Source organism: Elephas maximus, chromosome 25 (genome assembly GCF_024166365.1).
Source record: "Elephas maximus indicus isolate mEleMax1 chromosome 25, mEleMax1 primary haplotype, whole genome shotgun sequence".
Taxonomy (NCBI): Eukaryota; Metazoa; Chordata; class Mammalia; order Proboscidea; family Elephantidae; genus Elephas; species Elephas maximus.
This window is the reverse complement of record NC_064843.1, coordinates 60178060-60192151: the sequence shown is the minus strand read 5'-3', so window position 1 is coordinate 60192151 and position 14092 is coordinate 60178060. Positions and strand designations below refer to the sequence as shown.

General features: G+C 44.2%; 1 protein-coding gene across 1 annotated transcript in view; it reads right to left on the bottom strand.

The window, feature by feature from the left end:
* SLC24A3 (solute carrier family 24 member 3) overlaps positions 1-14092 on the bottom strand; it is a 677514-nt gene that overhangs the window by 552708 nt on the left and 110714 nt on the right. Inside the window, exon 2 of the mRNA XM_049870001.1 lies at positions 1823-1951. Coding sequence (XP_049725958.1) covers positions 1823-1951 — 129 coding nt within the window. The remainder of the gene's footprint in view (positions 1-1822; positions 1952-14092) is intronic.

The window sequence follows — 14092 nt, the reverse complement described above, 5'->3', positions numbered from 1 at the left end:
GGGGAACAAGCCACCCCCATCCCTGCCAGCCTTGCAAGCAGCTGAGCCCTACACTCTGGGGCTGCTCACCCTCAGAGCACAGGCCCCGTTCCCATCTGGCTCTGTTCTTCCCCATATGAAGCGGGTGCTTGCTCTGTGCTGCCGACCCCCCACCTTCTAACAACTCAGTCACCATCAGCCTATTTGTCGTTGAAAAGTATTTGGCTACAAGACCAGGCCACCAAGCAGGCTTCTCAGCACAGAAATGGTCCACACTATCCTTGTCGCGCTTCCTGTCCAGTCCTCGAGAGTCCACATTTCTCAACACACATGGGCTCTGTCTCCTCAGGCTGGAGCACATAAACCCTCGAGACTTCCATTTCTGGCTCACGTAGCTGCTCATGTGCTTCAATAACCTTCAAGAATGTTCCTTGTGAGTATTTATTAACAGCCGCCCCGTTGCCACTGAGTCGATTGCGACTCATAGCGACCCTACAGGATAGAGTAGAACTGCCCCATAGGGTTTCCAAGGAGTGGCTGGTAGATCCGAACTGCCGACATTTTGGTTAGCAGCTGAGCTGTTAACCACTGGTCCCCAATAACCAGGGCCCCAATAACAGCCACAATAACCCTGAATTCTCCAGCTTAAGAAATATAAATTACATAGTTTTTCTGGGGCGGGGAGGGAGTGGATATCTACTTTTAATTCTTTCCAGCTTTTCTTGGGAGCTGATTGTTAAGCTTCTCAGTCTGGCTGGAGAGGGCATTTCTACCCACCTCCCCAAAAAGAGTACACACCCAGCTTCACAAAATACTCTGTGTACTCAAAGGCCCACAGTTTTTTTGGTTGCAGCGAAGGTTGTTCATGTTTTCCAGGTGACACTAAAAGTGAAGCAGGCCCCTGGATGCAGGCTCAACATGTCACCGAGCTCCTGGGCCCTCAGCGCAAGCACATGTAAGGCCAGGTCCAGCCACCAGGCCAGGAAGGAAGCCCCAAAGAGCCTTAAAGTCTAGCGCAGAGGTCAGCAACTCCTCCACAGGCCAAATCCACCCACAGCCTGTTTTTGTGTGGCACATGAGCTAAGAATAATTTTTAATTCTTTATAAAGGATTTTTAAAAAATGTAAAAAAAAACACTACAGACATTGCATGTGACCTGTAAAGTCTAAATATTTACCATTTGGCCCATTACAGAAAGAGCCTCCCAAGCCCTGGTCTAAACTATCAGGAGCCTCATCAGTCCAGAGGAGTTCTTGCCGTTTCCCTGAGGCTTGGTGAGCTGGGCGTCCCCCTTGATCCTTTGAGTTTTGTTTTCTTTTTCAGTTCAGTAACAGTTATATGCTCCATATATTTTTCCGAGGAACGGCACAATAGATATCAAATGTAACAACTGACAAAATAAATACTCATTTCTTTCAAGAAGATCAACATTGTGGGTGAGGATCTGGTCCAATTCCTTGTGTCTTTACTGTGATAAAAACAAGGCTCCTTTGATCTCAGGGATCAAGGTGAGGAGGGCCGCAGCACATTCTCACCCATCCTACTCCTGATTCAGTTTCCCACTTGCCTCCACATCTGACATCAGTATGTGATCAGTAGTAAATCACTGACTTATCTTTTCCCCAGTCCCACCAGGAAAAGAATACAGGTAGACACCTTATGCAGCCCCTTGGGATCTCATCTTTGAGTTTCTTAGACACCTTCCCTAGATGTTCTCTAAGTACCTCTGGATTGCAGCTCAAAGGAAAAAAAAAAAGAAAACCAAACCCATGGCACCGGCTCTTCCTCAGCCATGATTAGAGAAGAGAGCAGCCACTGCCCAGCAGGCAGCCACCACTCTTACCTGGCTCAGTGCAGTTCTTGCTGTTTCGGACTCCTCCATCTTCGGAAGTCAAAGTGTCATTCACCTGCATTAACTTCCTCCCTACCATCCACTTTCTGTCTTCCCCTATGAGGTCCATGAGGTCGAGCTCTGGGGAGAAAAAGACAGTAACCATACATTACTAACAGCAGAGAGGATTTAGCCTTTACCAATGCTGGGCGTTCAGTGCCTCAACCAGCCATCGTTTGCTTAGCCCTGCCTACACTCCATTAGCCTTTCCACTGAAGTTCACCCCAGCCTGCCTCCAACTGCCTGAGGGTTTCCTCTGGCTTCTGGATCCTACTGTGCCTATCAGAGGCAGCTGTCAACAATGACTGATGCGAATTGGTATATAAACACCCTAGCTCATTCTCCCCGTAAGAGGCATGGCTTTGAAGTGGGTATTCTAAACTAGCTTTCAGAGTTTTCCCCAGTGGGATTAAGCTCCTGTTGTCCACAGTGTTACTCATGTTCTTTCCCTGTTTCAACGCCCTGCTTCCAATAACATGCTGGTAAACATTTAACAACTAGCCATTGGCCAATTTCCATATTATAAATACTCCCATCATGGCCAATTTCAAGCTGCCACCACAACCTCACTGATCTTGGACTTGGGAAGAGATGCACACAGTTAGTTCTACTGAATCATAGTAAGCTGCCTCCTGCACACCACAGTCTACTCCCCTTCCAGCATTTCCTTAAACCACCTTCCAAATAAACCACCTTCCAAATAAACCACCTGCAACTGAATACTTGTTCAGGATATGCTACAGGGAAGTTACCAAATGTTAAGAAACCATTTCAACTTCCCCAGAGTCTATCAACCAAGTGGGTGCCACACAGCAGGTTTTCAATAAGCAAGAGATGAAGAAATGAAGTGGGAAAAAGCAGGCTACTGAATATGTCAGGGGGTGAGCATGAGGGAAGACTCTACAACTGTATTCAGGTCTCTGGCTGAGAGGACTGTTGGATAGAAATGCCAGGAGAGAGAGCAGAGACTGCTGAGCACATTAAAGTGGAAGAAGTCATGGTTCTGTTGAGGACATGCTGAGTTCAAAGAGTCCGTGGAGCGCTAAAAGGGAGGTACACTGCCTATGTAAGGTGGGTGGAGATAGCTCAGGAAAGGAGAGACACACTTCAGAGGATGAGAAGCAAAGAGGGAAGGATATGAAGCATATGTATTTCTCAGAGGGACAGAAGAGGGGACTAAAGAGAAGGGACTAGAAGAAGACATCTTGGGGAACACAACATTCATCCAGAGAACAAGTACAGTAAAAGGATTCAACAAGGGAAAGAAAAATAACAAAGGAAAATGGCACCACAGAAAGTAAGCACAAAGAAAATTTCAAGAAAGAAAAAGTAACCTTGACCACTAAGGCAAAGGTAGAGAAACAGCAGTTACAGGTGGACATCAGAGGGTCATTGGGAAGTAAGACAGCAAGCAAAGACAGTGTGGCTTGACACTAAAGGAAAGTGTGACATGAGACAATGGCTACCACTTGAGTGTCCAGAGTTGGTCAGATAATGTGTGTAAACAACTATTGGTCTCTACTTGTCATGAACAAAAGAGAATGAAGGAAACCAAGGACTCAAAGAAGAAACTAGTCCACAGACTAACAGCCCACATGAACCAAGGCCTCATCTAGCCTGAGACCAGAAGAACCAATAGTGCCAGGCTATCACTACCAACCATTCTAACCAGCAACCTAACAGAAGGTCCTAGATAGAAAGGGAGAAAAATGTAGAACAAAACTCAAATTCCTAAAAAAGCCCAGACTCACTGGACCAATAAGAGATTAAAGGAACCCCCAAGACTATCACCATAAGATGCCCTTTGAACTTGGAACTGAAGCCACTCCCAATGGTCACTTTCCATCCAAATAATAGATCAGTTTATAAAATAAACAATATCACCCGTGAGTACTGTGCTCCCTTAAATAAACAATTATATAAGACCAAACAGTCAACATTTACCCTAAAAGATGAAAAGCTAAGAAAGGGAAGGGAAGCTAGATTAATGGAAATGGCAAACAGAACAGAAACAATGAGAATGTTGACCCATTCTGAAAAACGTAACTAATGCCACAAAACAATTTGTATAAAAATTGTTAAATGGAAACCTAATTTGCTGTGTAAACTTTCACCTAAAACACAATAAAATATTATAAAAAGAGGCGAAACCAATATGGCACCCTAGACAGACGCACCATGCTGTCCCTCTGCAGCAAAGACTCAAAAAACTAAGTAAAACAGATAGAAATGTCAATCCCTGAAACCTGAGCATCAAATGAAGGGATAAAAAACTACATCAAACACCAAATAAAAGAAATACTGAAGGAAAACAGAGAACAAGGAGACATACAAAGTAGAGGTCCCCTGCCAACTAGCACAGCACAGCATTGCCATCTTGAAGCACAGCCAACAACAACTCTGGACAGGGAGTACAGGAAGGCAACTTCACAGAGCATGAAGAGGAGACAGAGCAGCTGGTAACTAGAGAAACAAGATTTCCCACCCCTCACCCTTCTGGTGAGTAGAAACAAGAACTCTCCCATCCTTGCAGCCACCACCACCCAGTTCTACAATATAAGCCCTCCGCAAAGGCTGCTCCGCCCCCTCTGACGAGAGGGCTTTCTTTTCCTCTTTCTTCCTTTTCTTTCTCCTTCCCACATAGCCCAGTATGCCACCTCCTCCACTTGCCACCAGCCCCTATCACATCTCCATGGCCAGAGATCCACTAGCCTGCTGCTGCCCTGGGACCACACTGCCTCCACCCACCAGCTCCCATCATGAAATCATTTTTTTAATTTTTCTCTCCCCCTCCCACCCAGCCCCATAAATGACATCCCTTCCCTTTCCACTGACCTCCAGGTCCACCTCACCCCATTTGCCGACCTTGGCACACTGCCATTTTTTTTCCCTCTTTTTTCCTTAATCACTTTTCTTCCTCCCTCCCACCTAGCCCTAGCTACCTCCCCTCTTCCTGCAAGCCCCACTGAGCTGCCCTGGACACAGTGCCACCAGCACAAGGACCCTCCACTACACCGGATCTGCTGCAACCCCACCCGCCAGTCTCCACTGCATTGCCATTTTTTTCTTTTTCTTTCTTTTCTACCTCCCACTTAGCCCTGTAAGCCACCTCTCCCACCCTCCTGCCAGTCCCCAGCTCTCCCCTCACCTACCTGCCAGCTACACTTTTGTTTTTTCTCTCTCTTTTCTTTCTCCCTCCCACCTATGGGGGAAAAGCAGGATGAAACAAACGAACATACAATCAATAAATAAAGAAAATAATACCTTAAAGTCTTTGAGACAGCAGAAAATATTAAAACATAAAAAAGTAGGACAAAATGGTTCTAGCAAGTGAGCAAAACAAAGAATCAGATAGCCTTCAGTAGCAGAAAAGGCAATAGAACTACCTGATATGGAATTAAAAAACTAATACTTAGGGCTCTCCAAGACATTAGGCAAAAAAACAAGGAAAACACAGACGAAACCAAGGAAAAAATAGACAAAATCATGGAAAACACAGACAAAATCAACAAAAACAGGCAAAATCAAGGAACAGAAGAATTCAGGAAAATAATACAAGAACAAAATGTCAAAATAAACAATTATAAATCACACAAAACAGCAATTAAAGATCCAAAAGATAAATAAAATTTCAGAAACTGACAACTCCATACAATGTTTTAGTAGCAAATTAGAAACAATCGAAGACAGAATCAGTGAGATTGAAGACAAATCCACGGACACCACTTTGAGGAAAAATCAGAGAAAAGAATGAAGAAAACCTAAGAATTATGTGCAACACAATCGAGAGCAAGAATTTGCATATGATCAGGGTTACAGAATGAGGGGAGAAAATGGAAAACACAGAGAATATTGTTGAAGATTAGCTGGCAGAAAATTTCCCAAGTATCATAAAAGAAGAAAAGGCTGACCATCAAAGAAGCTCAATGAACCCCAAGTAGGATGGACCCCAAAAGAAGGTCACCAAGACATATAACAATAATCACATTTGCCAAAACCAAAGACAAAGAAGGAATCCTGAGAGTAGCTCGAGAAAAGCAAAAAGTCATTGACAAAGGGGAAACAGTAAGACTAAGCTCTGATTACTCGGCAGAAACTATGCAGGCAAGATGGCAATGGATGACATATATAAAACCTTAAAAGAAAAAAAACACCAACCAACAACAATAAATCCTGCAAAACTACCTCTCAAATACAATGGCGAAATTAGGACATTTCCAGATAAATAGAAGTTAATGGAATTCGTAAAAACCAAATTAAAATTTAGAAGAAATATTAAAGGGAGACCTTTGCTTAGAGATTCAACAACATCATACAACAACCTGAATCTAGGACACAGACAGCATCAGCCAGATACTAACTTAGGTAAAACCAAAAAAAAAAAAAAAAACCCTATAGGCCACTATGAATTACTCCATAGGGTTTCCAAGGGGTGGCTGGTGGACTTGAACTGCCAATCTTTTGGTTACCAGCTGAGTTCTTAACCACTGTGCCACCAGGGCTCAACCTACATAAAGAATTTAAAAAAATAATTTTAAAAAGTAGCTAAAAGACTTAAAATAGGGAAACAAAGGCACCAATCTGTAAATGACAACAATGTCAAAACAATAAAAAGGGGAATAAACCATGTAGGTGTAGAACTTTCAAATGAAGAAGTCAAGGTGATATCCAGTCATTAAAAACTTTTCTAACTGAAAAAGATAAAGGTAAATTTCAAGGTAACCACATAGGCATTTAACAAACCTACTCATTAAAACGAAAAAAGAAGACAAGCATAAAGACTTGGTAAATACAAAATCTATAATAATGAAAAAAAAAATACACAAACAAAAGGAACTCAGCACAGGAAAGTAAAAGGAATAAAGAAAATATCAGCAGCACACACACACACACAAAAAAAGCACAACAATATGACAGCAATAAACTCATATCTATTGATAATTGTGTAAATGGTTTAAATGCGCCCATAAACAGAGAGTGAAAGAATGGATTAAAAAACACAACCAATCATTATGCTGTCTAAAAGAGATATGCCTTAGACACAAAGACATAAACATATTAAAAATCAAAGGATGGAAAAAATACATCCAGCAAACAGTAACCACCTCACCTCAACTTCACTGGCACTAATCAAAAAAATCAGAAAATAACAAATGTTGAAGAGGCTGTGGGCAGACTGGAACTCTCATGTGCTGCTGGTGGGAATGTAAAATGGTACAACCACTATGGAAAACGATACGACGCCTCCCTAAAAACCTAGAAATACAAATACCACACAGTCCAGCAATCCCAGTCCTAGGAATATATCCTAGAGAAATAAGAGCCATCACACGAACAGATACAGGCACACCGATGTTCAGTGTAGTATTATTCACAACCTGAGTGTCCATCAGTGGATGAACAGATAAATTATGGCACATACACACAATGAAATACTACACAATAATAAAGAACAATGATGAATTCAAGAAACACCTCACAACATGGATAAACCTGAAGGGCATTATGCTGAGTGAAACAAGTCAATCACAAAAGCACAAATATTATACGACACCACTATTATAAAAACTCAAGGCAAGATTTATATGCAGAAAAAAAAATCTTTAATTTTTACTAGGGAGGGGGAGGGTGGGGAGGGGACATCGCAAACTAGATAGCAGACAAGTGTTAACTTTGGTGAAGGGAAAGACAACACACAGTATAGGAGAAGTCAGCAGAACTTGACCAAGGCAAAGTCATAGAAGCTTCACAGACACATCTAAACACCTTGAGGGATCAAGTTACTGGGGCTGAGGGCTGGGGACCATAGTCTCAGGAGACCACGTCAACTGGCATAACATAGTTCATAAAGAAAATGTTCTATATCCTACTTTGAAGAATAGCGTCTGGGGTCTTAAAAGCTTATGAACAGCCACCTATTAGTCCCATGCCATCCAGAGAAAAGAATGAAGAAAACCAAACACACAAGGAAAATATTAGTCCAAAGGACTAATGGACCACATGAATCACAGCCTCTACTAGCCCAAGCCCAAAGAACTAGATGGTGCCTGGCTGCCACCACCGATGGCTCTGACAGAGATCAAAATAGTGTCCTGGACAGAACAGGAGAAAAATGTAGAACAAAATTCAAATTCACACACACACACACAAAAAAAAAAACAGACTTACTGGGCTGACAAAGACTGGAGAAAGCCCCCCACAAGCTATGGTCCCTGGACACCCTGATAACTCCGAACTGAAGACACTCCCAAAGGCCACCTTTCAGCCAAAGATTAGATAGGTCTATAAAACACTTACTGATGGAGATCGAAGACAACAACCTTTAGTATGGATTACATCTCAACATAAAGAAAACAAAAATCCTCACAACTGGACCAATAAGCAACATCATGATAAACGGGGAAATGATTGAAGTTGTCAAGGATTTCATTTCACTTGGATCCACAATCAACAGCCATGGAAGCAGCAGTCAAGAAATCAAAAGATGCATTGCATTGGGCAAATCTGCTGCAAAAGACCTCTTTTAAAGTGTTGAGAAGCAAAGATGTCACCCTGAAGACTAAGGTGTGCCTGGCCCAAGCCACAGTGTTTTCAGTTGCCTCATATGCATGCGAAAGCTGAACAATGAATAAGGAAGATCGAAGAATTATTGATGCATTTGAATTACGGTGTTGGCGAGGAATATTGAACAGACCATTGACTGCCAAAAGAACAAACAAATCTATCTTGGGAGAAGTACAACCAGAATGCCCCTTAGAAGTAAAGACAGTGAGACTATGTCTCACATACTTTGGACATGTTATCAGGAGGGACCAGTCCCTGGAGAAGGACATCAGGCTTGGTAAAATAAAGGGTCAACGAAAAAGAGGAGACCCTCAACAAGATGGATTGACACAGTGGCTACAATAATGGGCTAAAGCATAGCAACAATTGTGAGGATGGTGCAGGACCAGGCAGTGTTTCCCTTGGTTGTACATAGGGTCGCTAAGAGTCGGAACCGACTCGATGGCACCTAACAACATAAAACAAACATAACACACATAAGGAGCATGCTTCTTAGTTCAATCAAGTACATGAGACCAAACGGACAACACCAGCCCCAAAGCAAAGATAAGAAGGCAGGAAGGGACAGGAAAACTGAATGAATGGACCTGGAGAACCCGGGGTGTAAAGGGAAAGTGGGAGAGTGCTGACATACTGTGAGGATTGCAACCAATGTCACAAAACAATTTGTGTATAAATGTTTTAGTGTGAAACTAATGTGCACTGCAAACTTTCACGTAAAGCATAATAAAATTTTTAATATATATATATCTCAAAAAAAAAAAACTTGCTGTGAGACAATTCAAACTCTTATGTGACTCTATAGGACAGAGTAGAACTGCCCCACAGGGTTTCCAAGGAGCAGCTGGTGGATTCGAACCGCCAACCTTTTGGCTAGCAGCCGAGCTCTTAACCACTGTGCCACCAGGGCCCCATATATGTATATATGTTGCGTATATATAAGGCAACAGGTTGCAAGTGATAGATAACAGGAGGAAAGACCCGGCCAGTCAATGTGGTTTCTGGAATGGTAATGAAGATCTCATCATACCTATTCCTCGATTTCTACGGTGATTCCCAGTTTCTCCAGTGATTTCACCTTCGATATTGAATTTGATCCTCAAGACACCACTTGGGAAAGGAAAGGCATTGGCTATTTTGTCCACTGTTGCCTTTGAACATCTAAACAGTGCCTTGCTCCAAGTAGGCACTTAGTAAGTATGTGTCAAAAGAAATATTCCCACCTTGTGGATAAAGGGAGATTCATGGAAGCTGCTGGAAATCACCCTGCTTGTGGGCACCTCAGCTAAGCCAACAGGAGACACAGACTATCAGCAGCTCATCCTTTGAGCTTTTCCTCAGTCAAACGGACCCCCTTCCTGATCTCAGATGCAAAATTATAAAAGATATCCATTTGCAACTTATGCATATTGATCAGGACAGTCCCTAGGTTTTTTCCAAAAAAAAATGTAGAACATGTAGTCTAACTAGCAGAATTTTAGACTCCGAAATACAAAAACCTACATGGTAGCCACATATATTAGTCTAGCCAAAATTGTGAGGACAATACCAAAGATAAACCATGGTTAAAGCAAGGCATTGTATAATTTGGTTAACCAGAATGGTTAATTCAGTGGTCTTAAAATCCAACAATCAGCCCTAAAATGTGAATATGACACCACAGTATTATAAAGGATCTAAGAGGACAGAGGAGAGAGACACGCCCTTTGTCTTAGGCTGGGTTCCCCCTAGAAGCAGTCCCTAAAACAAGGATTCGAGCCTAAGTTGTTTATGTCAGAGGTGATCCCGGGAAGCAATAGTGGGTGGTGAGGAAAGGCAACAGGGAAGAGAAGGAAGGTAATGTAAGGTGTGTTTCAAGCCAGCTGCCATAAAGGTTAACTAGAGCTTGATCCATTTGGGGAGCTCTGGGGGCCTGTGTAGACAGCCATTTCTTTAAGGGGTGAGGGAGCCTGAGTATGTATGCCATTGGTTGAAGACCGTCCCTGGGAGGCATTAATTCCTCGGTGCTTCCAATCTGCCACATGGGTATTCAAAGTGGATGACAGTGGCCAGAAAAGGCCTTGGGCAATGAAACACAGTGCTGCAAGCTGGACTGTGCTAACAATGTGCACTGGAGAGGCAAGGAAACGTGAGCGGAGCACGGATGGCCTGTGCCAGCCCTCACGACATCCACAGACAGTGTCAACAGATTGGCCATCCTACTGCTCCCATAATCTGGGTCAAAGAAAAGTGCTTCATGATCCTCCAATCCCAACATTCAGGAAGACCCCAAAGGTTTGCAAAGAAACAAGAGTGTTCCTTCCAATAACTTCTAAAGTTCCTTCTCATGCCAAGTTTCCACGGTTCTGTATTTCTGAAAGAAAGCTGATACCAATTAAGAGAAGTAAAAATAAAGCCAGCTATTGTAGCAGAAAATTAGAAGAGTTTTTACATAATGATTCAATACCTTCACGAATTAGAGACTATTAAGGCAGCACCTCTGGATTCCAAAGCCTACAAACTTTTATCTCAACAAAAATATACTTGACCACTGACCACTGATAGAATATTCGGAGACCAGGGTCTGAAAAACTAACGATGAAAGCAATGTATTGCATCCATTTCCTTCCCAATAAGAACCAAGTGTGACAATATTATACCCTGTTTATATGTCCTCATAAAATTCCTGATGAGTTAGGAAGAGACCATTGTTCTGGGGTCAATTTACCCTTGGAGAAAATTAGCGAGGGTGGAAGTGACTGGTCTACAATGAGAGTCAATCCATGGCCACACCAAGTACTATGTGACAGTATCACGGCTTCCTATTACATGCAAGGAAACCCTGGTACCATAGTGGTTAAGTGCTACAGCTGCTAACCAAAATATTGGCAGTTCAAATCCACCAGGTGCTCCTTGGAAACTCTATGCGACAGTTCTACTCTGTCCTATAGGGTCACTAGGAGTCAGAATGGACTCGACGGCAACAGGTTATTATGTGCAAAGAACTTTCCATTTTTCACCATGTTTCACCCAGAACAGTACTATATGGAATCATTAGCTCCATTTTTCAAATAAGGAAACTGAAGCACCAAACAAAAAAACCCACTGCCTTCGAGATGATTCCAACTCACTGACCCCACTGGAAACCCTGGTGGTGTAGTGGTTGAGAGCTACGGCTGCTAACCAAAAGGTCGCAGTTCGAGTCCACCAGGTGCTGCTTGGAAACTCTATGGGGCAGTTTTAGTCTGTCTTATAAGGTGACTATGAGTCAGAACGGACTCAACGGCGGCTGGTTTTTTGTTTTTTGTTTTTGACCCCATAGGACAGAGTAGAACTGCCCCATATGGCTTCCAAGGCTGTAATCCTTACAGAAGCTGACTGCCATATCTTGCTCTTGTGGAGCAGCTGGTGGGTTCAAACCTCTGACCTTTCAGTGTTTAACCACTGTACCACCAGAGCTCCTTCAACTGAAGCAGCAAACCAAACCAAAACCAAACTCACTGCTGTCAAGTCAATTCTGACTCATAGCACAGAGAAGTTAAATAAACTAGTCTAAGGTCACACAGTGGCAAGTGGCAGAATGGGGATTTGAACCCAGATCTGGCGATGCCAAAGATCAAATTCTCAGTAAGTCCATGGGTAGAATAAAATCTATTCAGCTATACTAAGGTATTATAAGGCTGCACACAGTTTCACTGTACCTATTTCCAAGAAGGTGGTTTTCCCGGAAACTATTAGCATAGCAGTGAACTGTGAGCATCACCCCACAAAAGCATCACAAACAAAAGAATACTACCATGTCTAAAAACCCACTCTAGGCATGGCATCTGCTTCCCGTTAATTCCCTAACGACTAAGCTGGCCCCGCTGGCCCTGACCTGGAACTTTTTACCTTGTATTCCGGAAGGAGGGGAAGAGGGATGGCTTGGAACTTGGGAAGGCGAAGCGGCTTTGGGAAGGGGCCTCACTCAGTGTTTCCATTGCTCCCCCCTGATTCCTTGGACTTCTCCGTTATGGCAAAGAGACCGCTCCCCGAAGCTACACTTGAGCAATGTCAACAAAAACACTTGGCTCCTGTCCATTGCATTCTTGGCTCCTCATCTGCTAGGCCCTGAAAGTTGCATGCTGGCCTAATTAGTCAGGGGAGAGGTCTGGGGAAAGGGGGCAGCAGGCTCACATGTCACCTGTCAGCCCCAGAAGCAGTCTGTATGACTGCAGGCCCCAGGAGGGGGGACTGGAGTGGCATGGAGAGGGCGCACGGGGTACCTGCTGCAAAGGGAGGAAACAGGGTTCTCAATTGAGGCTCCAGCCGCCTGCACTGAGGAAGGAAGAAGCTGGCGGCTGGGTGCCAAGTTTCCATTACAGAGCTGTGTGCTCCCCTCTTGTGCTCTTACTCCTCTCCCCCTCCTTCCCTTTTCCTGTGACTGGGGCTTGGAGAGCCTAAGGACCTCTGACACCAAGAATGGATTTCCTTGGGTGCACTTCCTCCTGTTTGCACCCTTGCCCAGGGAGCTTGCAGTCCTTGCCGAATATCAGTCCAGGCTCTGTGGACTGTCTGCTCTGTAATGATGGGTTAACTCCTTCAGTGCTGGGGAAGGCAGCATCGTCATAATTATCTTTTATGCATCTCAGTTACGTGCAAGCACCCTGCCTGCACCACCTCACTCCACCTTCTCAGCAGCCGGCAGTGCAGGCAGTATTGACCCCATTTGGCACCTATTGCTGATGGGGTTAAGTGGACTCAGCCCTGGTCATCTGACTCCAAAGCCCACTGAGAGCCCAGGAAAGTGGCCTTCTGGGATCGGATGAGCAGGATCTCTCCAAGAGGGCTCATTAACTTTCCCTGATAACATGAATCCTGTTTTCCTTCTGAAAACTGGGATGGCAAGCTGCCATTCTGAAACATCCCAAGACCATGGCAACAGCTGCCTCTGGCAGATAAGGAAACCGAGTTTGGGGATGGCTGATGCCACACTGAAGAAGGAATATGCAGAATATTCACTTAATGGCACCAGAAACCGAGTCGGTGGCTCTGCAATTCTCGGCTGGACTCACACTCCTCTGAGCTATAAATACCTCGCATTGCAGTTTACACAGCTGACTCCACTCTGGGCTCTGGCCTACTTGGGTCAGAGGTCGGGTTTGCATAAGCTCTACAGCCACCTTCTGCAGGTCCCTGTGAGGGGGTGCCCCTTGGCCAACTCTCCAAGGAGCCTGGGAGTACACACAACTTCCAGCTCAGCCCCCCGAATCTCATGAGGGAAAGCCTGGTGAGTCTGGCCTCCGTGGGTGAAAGGGGTGCATGGGTACCCTGGCTTATAAATGCACACTTTTTTAGATGGACTTTCCGGCTGAAAGAAAAACTTCCCTCTTGGTCCTTGGGAAGGAGTACAAATCATGGTGAGGTTTGCAAAGCTCTCCAAACCTGCCAGGGGAGGAAAAGCTGGAGGCAAAAAAGCTCACGCGCATGCTGGTCCCCTCCACGGCCTCCAGGATCCCCAAAAGGCCAAGAGGGCCAGATCCAGAGGAGGCAGCCAAGCAGACAGCTCCTTGCTGCAGACAGGCAGTGGACTCCATTTCCAACCTGTGTTCTCTCTAGAAAATTCCACACCGTACCAAGAGTGACGGAAACTCTGAGTCTTGGTGGAATGGCAGACCGCCCCCCACAATGCATTCTAAT